The sequence below is a fragment of the Belonocnema kinseyi genome, chromosome 6, assembly GCF_010883055.1.
Source record: "Belonocnema kinseyi isolate 2016_QV_RU_SX_M_011 chromosome 6, B_treatae_v1, whole genome shotgun sequence".
Classification (NCBI taxonomy): domain Eukaryota; kingdom Metazoa; phylum Arthropoda; class Insecta; order Hymenoptera; family Cynipidae; genus Belonocnema; species Belonocnema kinseyi.
The window spans coordinates 91003994-91016925 of record NC_046662.1 but is presented as its reverse complement, the minus strand read 5'-3'; the positions used below and the strand labels follow the sequence as shown (position 1 = coordinate 91016925).

General features: G+C 28.8%; 1 protein-coding gene across 16 annotated transcripts in view; it reads left to right on the top strand.

Moving 5' to 3' along the window:
• LOC117174134 (neo-calmodulin-like) overlaps window positions 1-12932 on the top strand; it is a 338301-nt gene that overhangs the window by 319061 nt on the left and 6308 nt on the right. For all 16 annotated transcript variants that reach the window (XM_033362928.1, XM_033362929.1, XM_033362936.1 and 13 more), the window contains 2 exons: window positions 9021-9156; window positions 9296-9444. In XM_033362928.1, coding sequence (XP_033218819.1) covers window positions 9021-9156; window positions 9296-9444 — 285 coding nt within the window. The remainder of the gene's footprint in view (window positions 1-9020; window positions 9157-9295; window positions 9445-12932) is intronic.

The following is a 12932-nucleotide window of genomic DNA, read 5'->3' as shown; positions in this document are numbered from 1 at the left end:
ACACATAGACACAATTTTTAAATGGGGAACTGGAATTTTGGTACAAGAATCAGTATAATAAATGGCTAAGACATTATTTAATCGATTAGGACAAAAAATACATTATTTATTTTATAGATAATCAATATAATTGGATATTTTTTAAGCTAGTCAGATCGCCTATCAGCGGGACACGAATTTTGGGGCATATCCTTAAGTGGGACACCAAAGAAGCCAATACTGGGACAAAGAAAATCCAATGGAGTTTATCAAAGTAAAACGGCAAAATTTACTTATAATTTATTACAGAATACATTAGAAGGCATACAGAAAAAACAGAAGATAAACTTTACATCGATTTCCGACGAAAGATTCTCTGCAACAAAAATTAACTTCACAGGATAAACTTTACACAAATATCAGTCAAACTTTCTTTTGTTTTTCCATGACAAACACATGTTTTTTTAAAGACGCTAAATTGGCTAATCAAAACTTTATCGTTCTACAAAATTTCCTGCAACAAATTTTATTCTTAGTTTTTTCTGTGCAAGAATGGATTAATGCAAAATCCTGTTACACAAAACAAGAATCCAACGACTAAATTTGGACCACAACGAATAAACGAAAACCAAAAATCCTATTGTAACCTGAAAAAAACAAAAAAAAAATCAAATAAAATATTCGGACAAAAATAAAAAAGAGGAAAGAAAAATGAGAAGGCAGCTAACCACACCCTCTTCCTTCTCTTTTTCTTTCTTTCGTCTTCCTTATTTTTATTACCATCAACTTACAATAAAATAGAAATAAAAAAGATAATTTAAATAAATTTGCATTACCAACGTTTCGGTACTCGTACAGTACCCTTATGAAGGCAAGAAAAATTTAAGTGCTAGAAATTGACAGCACCCACGAACAGATGCTCTCTCTTTTAAACCTGAGAATCGAATGAGGGTCAGTAGGCCAATCTGTTGTAAACACATTATAAATATCTGTCACAATTACATCAGAAATATAGAAAGTAAAAGAAAAACAGAATTCATGAAACAGCTACGTTATATGTAATTAATCATATTAGCATAACTCTTGTTCAACCCATCCAAATCGGTTTTTAAATTAATAGATGACTTTTCTGTTTTTTAATATAAAGGATTTCCCCCTGGAACTCTGAATTAAAAATGTACAATGTGTTGACGTAGGCCGTGTGGTGGCGCCAGCTATGCAAATAGCCTATGATCGTTGCAAATGCATGACAAAATAATAACGTTGAATTTAATAACACATTAAAAGTAATTTACTGACAGTTTTTAATCATTTTTTAATGTTTTGAATGATCTTTTCGACATTTTTCATTTTCTACACGAAAGAAAACTGAAAAAACTGCTTTTAGATCAAATATCCGCAGTGTTGAAATTTTGAACAAAAGTCGTGAAATGCGTTTGTTTTAATTGTAAGTCGGGATAAAATTGTTTTGTTGTTCAAGTTTTTCTCTTTAAAAAATATTGTTATATTGTTAGTATTAACTGCGAATAATGGACATTATTTAATATAATCCAAATCAAAGTCTTTGTACTTTATATAATACAAAAATTGCATCTTAATATATTTTCAAGTTTAAAAAAATGAACTAAAATTATAAATTGTAAAGAAATTTAATTAATTTTAATGAATTCATTTTAAAAAAATTCTTTTCGGCATAACTCTTTTCATGAAATTTAGCTTAAGATTTAGGAGGAAAAGGGAATTTTCACTATATTTGTTTTTAAATTAAACACGAATTAAAAGATCTTATTCTAAATAAGAAATCGCAACATAGGTACCGAATCTACAGAAAAGAATGATTAATAAATGTTTATTTTCGTTCTAAATGATTGAATTATGTCTTTTAAAGAAAAATTTAATGAAGACATAAATTATTTTACTGTTTTGGATGACTGCAATGTAATAAATAGAATCAAGCTTATCGTGGGTAAAATTTTATGAATTTTTATAATTTTATAGTACCTTTTTTAAATTTTATTTATTGTTAATTTTGCTACGAAACGGACAATAAGACTTTGGGAAAATTCAAAACTATTCAGATTTTATTTTAAAAGGTTAATTTTCAGTTTTAAAGTTTTAAAAATATAGCAAAAAAGAATTGGAAAGATTTTAAAACAATTTTTTTGTTTACATTTTTTTTTTTTGTAGAAGTTTCAGTAGTTTTTAAAATAATCGAAAATAATTAAAATCTTGAGAAGATTCTGAAAAATTTAAAACGAAATGTATATTTTTGACGATTTAGAACAAAAAATGAGAAAAAAATTTAAGAGAACAATACAATTGTCTTAAGATTCCTGGTAAAATTTTAAATGATTTCTTTATTTTGAAGAAGGGATTCTCAACGAAAATTGAATCAAAATAACAAAAGAAATTCTATTATGCTTAATAAATATTTTCAGCTATTCAAACAATTCCAAGTTATTTTTAAACTTGTAAAAATGTTTTCTTTAGATTCCCAGAAAAATGTTAAATGATTTTTTATTGTGAAAAATTAAGTTTAGGATCATGTTCTAAAAGATTTCCAGGTATTTCCAAAAAATTTTCAAAAAATAATCCTGGAGTCTTGAAGACAAATTAAAAATTAAAAAATGTTATTAAATTAAAAATGTTAAGAGAAATTCGAAAAATTTTAAAAGATATTTAGAACTTCCAGATATATTGAAAAAATTTTTAAGAAACGCTTAATTTGATAATTATAAAAAAAGGTTTTCAGAAAATCAAAAAATATTCTCTAGATTATTAGTAAAATTTAAAGTTATTTTCTGGAAGATTCCACTACATTTTTTTATTCTTCACAATTTAAAAAAAATGTTAGTTTAAAACATTTTCAAGTTTTAAAAAATTAACTTAAATTACACATAGTCAACAAAATTTAATTAATGTTAATGAATTAATTAATGTTAATGACCAAAGTTATTTCAAGCAAAAAAATAAACGTTGTTACAAATGTCTTATAAAATCGAGGAAAATGTTTAATTGTTAATTATAACTGGTTTTAGTAATGAATTCGAGGTCAAATTTTAAAATAAATATTTTACCATTTTCATTTTTTATTTAACAATAGTTTTTATGGTTTAATGTTCCTCTCCCCCTCACTTTAGGTAAAAGTTGCAACTATTATTCAATTCTAATGCCCTCGGGCTTATTTTATCCCTGAAAAAATTCTCTGAAAATCTCATCGATACGTTTTTAGATAAAAAATTTTATTTAAGGATTATAAAATCGTTATTTTTTAAGCAATAAGTTTTTATAAATAATAAAAAATAAATAAAAACTACCAGTGAGCTTTACAGAAAATCTGTTGTGGAATAAAATAAGCGATACAGCATAAGAATTAAACAATAATTGCAACTTTTACCTAAAAAGAAAAAGGAAAACATTAAACTCTAAATTGTTATTGTCAAATAAAGAAAACCCGAAATATTTTTTTTCGAAAGTTCACCTGGAGTTCTTTTCTAAAATCAGTTATAATTAACATTAGCATACTTTCCTACATTTAATAAATTATTTTTAACAAAGTTCATTTTTTGAACTTGAAATAACATATGATAATAATAAATAAGGAAGCACATTGTGTTCATTAAAACACATAATTTGTTTATTAAAATATTTGGAAATCCGAAATGAATTTAAATTAATAAATAGAATAAATATTATGTTATATGTATATATTATATAATACAATAAAAAATATTATAAAATTTAGACGTTTTTCTTTTCGGATGTTTAAAATTATTTACGTCTAAAAGCAGTGAATTTTACGATTTTCGCTAATTATTTTTTATTTAGAAGGTAATAAAATATCTTATGAATTATTATCTTTTACCCAGAACTATCTGAAAATTATTTGTATTTAAAAAACATTTTTTTTAACACTTTCGCCTTAAAATATTTGAATTCTAGGTCAACTGCATAGCTGGCGTCGCCACACGGACACCGTCAACTCTAATGACAATCATTTTCCACAGCTCTCTAGAAAAGTGGCATGGGGCTGATTGAAACCTCTAATTCTAACCTCAAATTTTACTAATTGCTTAGGTAAGTAATTTAATAATAACTCATAAATTTAATTTTTTAATAAAATTGGTAAGTATGCATTAAAATTTAATATTATATATCAATATTATCGACTTACTTGCAAATTAAACTGTTTGGGAGTAAATTTTGAATTAGAATTCATCTTAATTCAAGTTAATGCATACATTCAAAATAGTATTGAAACAATTTAAATTATTTTTTTGTTACAAATTTTATTATTTGGTTGAAAATTTTATTGACCGAAAAATCTGCTTTGATTAATATTCCAACTATTTTGTTGAAAGTTCGTCTTTTGGGTAAAAAAATTTATCATTTTAATTATAAATTATATTTTTTTAGAAAAATGTCACTGTTTTGTTGAAAATGATATTATTATGATAGAAAATTCAAAAATTTGGTTACAATATTTTTCTTTTTTAATCAAAAATCTTATTTGTTCAAAAAATCAGGTCATGTTTAATTTATAATTAAAACATTTTTCGTTTGAAATATCAACTATTATATCTTTTTTATAAGAATTAATCTTTTTTTGGTAGAAAATTAGTCTTTTTTATTTTTAAATTCAAGAATTTGTTAGAAAATTGAAGTATTAGGTTATCCAAAAGGAAAATTCTGATCAAAAAATATAATAGTTGATACTTCAACCAAAAAATATTTTAATTACATATTGAAAGAAGTCGACTTAATATTTTAAAAAACGAATTTCCAATGCAACTACTGAAGCCGCAACCTAAACAGATTAATTTTCAACCACAGTTGCATTTTTGCTCAAGAAGATGAAATTTATAATTAAAAATATACTTTTTGAACCAAAACGACGAATTTTCAAGAAAATAGTTCAAATGTTAATAAAAAAATTTTTTCAGTCAAGAAATAAAAAAATATATGAAATATAAATTTTCAACAGAAAAGTTAATTTACTTAATTCATCTTAAAAAGTAAATCGATAATATTAATCTTATTAATATTTCATATAAATCTATACTATTACATTTTTAAGCATACTTACTGATTTTTATTGAAAAATTAAACTAATGAGATACTATATTACATTACCCGTGTAGAAATCTTAATGGGGTGTTGTTGAGGGCCTAATGGGGTTTCCCTAATTTTATTAGGATCCGCATAGGACAAATTTTTAGAGGCCGTACTAGTTTGGTTACGCAAAATTGTTAGGGGCCGTCAAAGGAAATTTGTTCAGGCCCATTACAAAAATCCTGATTATTTTCCAATTAATATTAGGGGCCTTCGTTAGGGCCCCAATGGGGTCTTTTGTGCAAGTAAATGCCGTTCTTGTTCTTTTCAGTGACAAAATATGTCCGATATTATTGTAAAGTGACGTATTTATTTATAGGTTAGCTCCAGATTTTTGAATTTATATGCACTATTCCATGAAATTGATAGTTCCACCCTGGTGGACTGAAAGAACCAAATAGAGCCTATAGAAAGTACCCGTAATGACCCTATTGGGTCTCCATTCGGTTCCTTTTTAAAAAACTAAAAGGAAACAGCAAAATCAACTTTTAAATTTTTGAAATTTTGATTCTGCGTTAAAATTTGCATTAGAAACTCATGGAGCAATCGCAATACTTTTTCTGCAGCGTTGAAAAATTTAAAAAATAAAATACCTGTCATTTACATGGGCATTTAATAAGCATTCCGTCGATAACTTTAAGAATTTTGTCTGGAGGCTAGCGCCACACAGTGGAAGCCTCAGACAACAACGCTGCGATGCAAGTGAGAGAGAATTTTATTTTTAAACTTGGCGCAACATACTACTTGAGCTATTATGGATGCGCTTGAAGTCACCTTCAAAAGTTGATCTTGCTGTTTTTTTAGACTTTTAAAAAGGAACCGAATGGGGACCCAATGGGGTCTTTACGGGTACTTTGTAGAGGCTCCATTCGGTTCCTTCGGTCCGCCAGGGCAGGTATCTACAAAGTTGATGGTGATAAGAAAAATACAATTTATCTATCAAAGGAAATTACGAATATTGTTTTAATATAATAAAAATATATAAAAAAAAGGATTTTCGTGAACAAATTTTCAAGCGTCTCGACATACTTTAAAAATTGGTTCTCTTTTCTCTTTATGAAAATAATTGAATAAAATACTTTTAGATAATTCGCACAAATAATATACAATTCATATGATTAATTTATATGATTCATATGATTAGGGAAATTTCTACACGGATATTTACCTAAGCAGTTGGAAAACTTTGAGGTTAGAATTGGAGGTTTCAATAAATTACTCTGAACAACTTTTTTTCAAATAAATAATCAATTTAACAGCAAAGTTGTGTCTTATAAACAATATTTTTAATATATCACTAACATAATACTGCGACATTTAATTTAAAACACGGCGAAAGTGACCATCTCAGTAATGGAAACGCAATTTCGCAACTCACGTTCAAGTGTCCGAAACGGAGACAGTCAGCGGCAGCTCGTCCCGGTTTAGGCAACTTTGCCAAAAATTTGTCCAAATGCAGGGCATTGTAAAAGTTATGCGGAAAGTTTTCACATTTTTATAAAAATGTGGAAAATGAAATGATGGACCAAAAATAAGAATAACTTAATTGAAACAGTACTTTCGGTAACGCTAGAAACAAATTTCCAGTACAGGTAATAAAAGAATTACCGGTACCTACAATAAGATTCCTGGGTACATTTGAAATAGTCTAGATTTTATTTCATGAGATTAATTTTAAGTCTTAAAGATTTTTTAAATATGTGGAAAAAGAATCTGTAAGATTTTAAGACCATTTTTTTAATCTTGCAAGATCCAAAAAAATTTTAGGAAACCCGTGAATAATTTCAACAACAAAAAATTTCGAAGTTTTAGAAGATTCGATAATAATTTCAATCTATTTGTTTTGAGAGACCTGTAAATTGGAAATATTTAAATTGTTTCAAACTGTCGCCCGCAAACTTGCGGCAATTTCAAAGATTTATAATAAAGATTTTCCTTTTTTTTCCTCTTCCATACAAAACGAACATGCTTGAAATCATATATTAGTAGTTACTACACTCTGGTTGATGCGCTCACATTCGCCTGGCAACTAATCAGAGCTCTCCTGCAGCTTCCGCTACCGCGGTATCTGAGCGGATTTTAATCCTGGGTCGTAACCATTTTTCTCCTAGTGCATTTGTGTCATTGGAAAGTTTTAAAATGCTCGACAAATATTTTCTTTTTGAACAGGTATTCTGATTTTTTTCAAAAACAGAGGTGAATTCAATTAAAATTGAGAAAAAGAATTGATGGAAAAACTCTAGAAAATTTCAAAACGCTGCAAACGAGGCATTTTTTAACTTTTTTTAAGCAAGGGTAGCCAATCTGCATATTTATCGATTTCCAATATAATGATGCTTTCTGAGAATCCCAATACGCTATTTTTTCGCGTTGCATTTATTTCTATTAATATTGCATTCGGCTACAAAATAATACAATTTTATTAATTTATAATTTTTAAAGAAATCAATCATTTAAATACCATTATTTAATCATTATATAAATGCTTCGTTTTCGAAGGAGAATACCATGTGTGTACTTAATTTGGAAGCAAAGTGCTCATGCAATTATTACCCTGGCTCGTACAATCAGTAAAAAAGTACAGCTAGTTTGATATAAGGTAACTGTGGTTAATTACTTATGAACATTTTCTAGTATATAACCTCGAATTTCAACTTTGATATATATTTGTGAGTGTCCGCATGAAAAGGGCCCTTATGGCCGGTTCTAATTTAGCAGATATATTTACGTTTTTCTAAGTTGAGGTCAAAAATGATTGTTTTTGAATTTAAGTGGGGGATGATACTGGGACCTATAGTGAATTTATTGGGACTATAATCATATCCAGAAAGTATGCGGAAATAGGTATATTTCATGTTAGTAGAAAAAATATAACACGTGTGCTCCGGCAATAAACGTTGAATAGAGGAAAATTAATATTTTCAGAATTCAGCGTAAAAGTGAAGATTATTCTATTATTATGAATTGCGATTTTTCTATCTTTTCTAAATGTCATTATAAGAATAGGATATCTCCGAGACTAATTTATTTCTATTTCCATAGCGGCCGCCGCGTAGGTTCCTATTCACCAAAAGAGAACGTGTTTTCAATATATTTAATTCCTTGTAATGGTAACCTCACAGAGATGTCTTCTATTCCTCAAAAGTCTTCATATTTTGAGATTATTTAATTCCTTCTAATATGTTCACAAAATATTTGTAATAAATTATATTAATTCCTTCATGTGGAATATAAGTTTTGAAAATGTAATTTTAATCATTGTAAGTCTGCCTCTCCAGAGCTAAAATTATTTTAATTCACACATTTAAAATGATTTCTTTGGTCTATTTTTTAGGACGTTTAAATAAATCATAAAAATATAAACAAATATAAATTTGAATATTTTCGAATTTATAAGTTATAAAAAGATTTAATAATGAAAAATAGGCTGAATAAATGCTTTCTTTAAATTTTACTAAGTCGATTGAGAGGAATAGGATTTGCACGTTTTCTGTTCCTATTGGGGATTTTTAGACGGAGGCAAAATCGCGTATTCATAGGAATACAAATTTTTAATTTTTCTGAATTCAACGCTTATTACTGGGCTTATGGCAATCACCAAGTTTAGATGCGATTTTTCAGAAAACGATTTTTCGAAGTTCCAACTTCAATAACGCCTTAACGATTCGTTTTTCAACTTCGAGGATTCGTTTTAATTTTAAATTTCAATATTATTTAAACTTAAATTTAAAAATAAATTCTAGATCAAACTTTTTTAATTTACATTTTAATGAAGGTCGCGAATCAAATCTCAGGAAGATGAGTTCATTAATTTTTCGTTTCTCGCCAATTCATTAATATTTCTCAAATTCACTAAAGTTTTTACATTCAATCTTAAAAAAATAAGCAATTTCAGTATTAATTATTGAGCATTTTCTTTTGGTTTTCAGAGACAGAATTACGAGACATGGTGAATGAAGTCGATCAGGATGGAAATGGAACCATTGAATTTAATGAATTTCTTCAAATGATGTCGAAAAAAATGAAAGGTGCTGATGGTGAAGATGAACTGCGTGAGGCCTTTAGGTATCCTTTTATCTTTAATTGAAAGTGCTTTCAAAATGTATATAAAAGTTAAAAAAGAAAGCAGTGCCCAAACTTTTCTGATAATTTTATATATGAAAAAATTGTTGTCAATTACTGTATTCCATATTTTTGATTGCAGAGTATTTGACAAAAACAATGATGGGTTAATTTCATCGATGGAACTTCGTCATGTAATGACGAATTTGGGAGAAAAACTATCGGAGGAAGAGGTCGACGACATGATCAAGGAAGCGGATCTTGATGGAGATGGCATGGTTAATTACGAAGGTTAATATAATTTTAATAATATTATAATATTATTCTCAAAAAATAATGAATTAAATATAATCAATGACACAACTTTTCTATGATTTTATTAAGTACTGAAATATTCAATCAATTAACCGAAACGTGTATGTAAAAAAGAAAACTTTAATTACAAAAGAATCGATTGAATAACGGTTAATTAACGTAATGAATTTTTAAATTATTTTCTTCAAATATTTGGACCGTATAACTATATTCCTTTTTTAGGAATAGAAAACTTAAATAAACGTTTTGCACAACTTGAATTAAGAATTTGTGTCCTAGAAACTTTTAATTAACTTGAATTAATTTTCGTTTTCCTCTTAAATATTTCTTGGTTCACTTTCAGACCGTTTCTTATTTTTCCACTGTATTTTTTATAATATTCTTTATCTCATCATGTCTACTCGGGCATTTATCCAAAATTCGATAGATGTTTGACCTATATGGGCGGTTCTCATGGAAGTTTACCTCCGCGCGTCCTCGTCATTTTCGTTCATTTCAACTCAGCCTAACGCGGCGGTTCTCACTTATGATAGTTGCATCTGTTCATTCTGATGTAAAAAATGTCTACAATATGATAAAAATATTTTTGACCAGTTTCAATTTTTATATTAAGTACATGGCTCAAAATACGTAATTTCCGAAGCCTTTTTCGAGTGTCTCCAACCTGATTTTTTAACCTTCGGGGAATATCTAAGTAAATGATACTCATTTGTTTGATATCGTAGCTATGCTATATTGAAATATAGATTAAATGCTAACAAAAAATCAGTATACTAGATTTCCAATCTGTGAATTTCATACTTTAGACAAGCCTCACATTATGTCTTCAAATTTTGCATAAAATCCAAAACCATTCTAGTTGACCTTAATAAGTACTTTAGAATACTACAAATTGTACTTTATAACACATAAATTTGAAGGTCTGGATTTAAACTTCAAGATACTACTCATAGTTATTCACTGATAATGAATTATCACGTTATAAAAAAGCAATTTAAAAAAAATGAGTGCGAGTAAAAATTCGGAGTAGTCTCCGAAGCCTTGACAACTTGTACATTGTGCTACCATCGTAAAAAATAAGTCATTACATAAAATTCCGTCATATCATGAGGATTTTGCTTGATCTCCCTTCTAACCTCTAATAATTATCTATTTTATACCTTTTGCAACCTCCGAAGCAAGTAGTCTCCGCAGCTTTCTATGTCCTTGTCTGTGTTTTAAAATGGCCACTTTACACCCTGAATTTTTCGCAACTCAGGATAATGTTTTTGTATATCCGGAGAACATATTACGACAGCAAAAAGTTGAAAGAGCGAGAAAAAATTTTGTTGTAATACTCGATCCGGCGTGGGACACTTTCGTGATAAGCGCCCATAATAGTAAAAATAATAAATGGCAGTTTATTCTTGGACGACTGATTATGTGCATATAGTTTACGTCAAGAAAAGTATAATGTTGAAGAAAGTTTACATTTCTTTGCAGAGAATGCACCCTTGAAACTAATGAAGCTGTTGAGAACTGTGTACAAAGCAGCAAAAACTAATATTCCGATTAAGCGAGATTTGCTTACACGGTATACTTAACAAGGAGGACTTAGAAACTAATTAGTTATAATCACGAATTTACAGAAAACTGGCATAAAGAGTGCCTAAAGGATCCCGCAGCAAATTTACATGAAATGACTTTCGGTCGATTTTGATTAAACTTCGTAAAATTGTAGTTCTCAATGTCTCGACCAAAGTGTTATGGGGCACAAAGTCAAAAAATAGACAGTTTTCGAGTTATAGAGGGTTATACATCCAACCCTTTTAAGAAACATTACCAAATATCTCGAAAACTGCAGCTCTGCGAAAAAAATGTTCCCTATGGAAGTTATTCGCCTCGAACGGGGAGGTCTCAAATGGCTTTCAGACACAGGTCATTTTTCAAGGTCATTTAATGTGAACTTGTCATTTATTGCTAATATTCAGCCAATAAAGACAAGATATAAAGAGGAAATCAATATAGAACCCATAAAGGCAAGAAATGAGAATGACTTAGTCAATAGCCAGCCAATGAAGGAAAATCATGAGATAATGACTAAATCGCACTCATGACTTGCCTTCATTGGCCGTATATTGTCTAAATCAGGCTCATTTCATGCCTTCATTAGCTAGATATTTACAACATCCTGGACAAATCTTGCCTTCATTGGCTAGATAATGACTAAATCTCACTCATGTATTGCCTTCATTGGCTAAATAATGACTAAATCGCACTCATGACTTGCCTTAAGGGATCGTCCACAAATTACGTAAGACGTTTTTCTTTTGTTTGAATAAAGACGAGCATAAAATTGCTGTGAAGTTGAGAAGGACACAACGATATAAACAAAAGAAAAACATCTTACGTAATTTGTGGACGATCCCTAATTGGCTGGCTGTCGACTAAGTCATTCTCATTTCTTGCCTTTATGAGTCCTATATTGATTTCCTCTTCATATCTTGTCTTCATTGGCTGAATATCAGCAATAAATGACAAGTTTACATTGAATGACCTTGAAAAATGACCTGTGTATTAGGGCCATGACTTTCTTTGCATTTCCCCACTAGAGCCCAATAACTTCCATAGGGAACATTTTTTCGCAGAGCTGCAGTTTTCGAAATATTTGGTAATGTTTCTTAAAAGGGTTGGATGTTTAAAACTCTATAACTCGAAAACTGTCCATTTTCGGACTTTGTGCCCCATAACAATTTTGATGTAGACATTGAGAACTACAATTTTACAAGGTGTAATCAAAATCGACCGAAAGCCATTTCATGTACATTTGCTGCAGAGTCTTTTAAGCAGTTTTTAACTCAAATTTTAGTGAAAGTATGCTGTCTGTGTTAAGGAAAGTGTTTTTTTTACGAGAAAATTTCACATTTAGTATTGCGGCGAGTCCGTACCAAGCATCGACGAATTGCAATGTCCTATTTTCTAGACGCAATATTGAATTTGATGTTTGCACTGCTGGATAATTGAACATTGTCCTCATTTCTCATTTTAAATCTTTTACGACCACACAATGTTTTACTTACAATTATTATTTTTTGATTTTATATATCCTATTAAAATTATACAATTGCTTTGAACTTTCTTTCTTTTCAAGAAAATATCTTCTTTTCTGCCTTTGGTACAATTGATTATTCACTTCTCATGCCTAGCCTTGCTTAACAGTTTCCACTTCACAGTGGAACTTTTTCTAAAGTAGGTTAAGAAGGTTTTGGTCGGACCATCTTTTCTAGAATCATATCTTACCTTGATCACTATTCTTCTTTTCAGCATCTATATTTCTTGTAATCATTATCGTTTAAAATTAATCGTTTAAACATGTCTAGGAAATGACATCATCAATAACAGTTGACAACTGTTTAAACAATCTTAATTACTAAATGCACAATGTTACTAGTTTTCGGCTTACGAAATCCATTACAAACTACTTC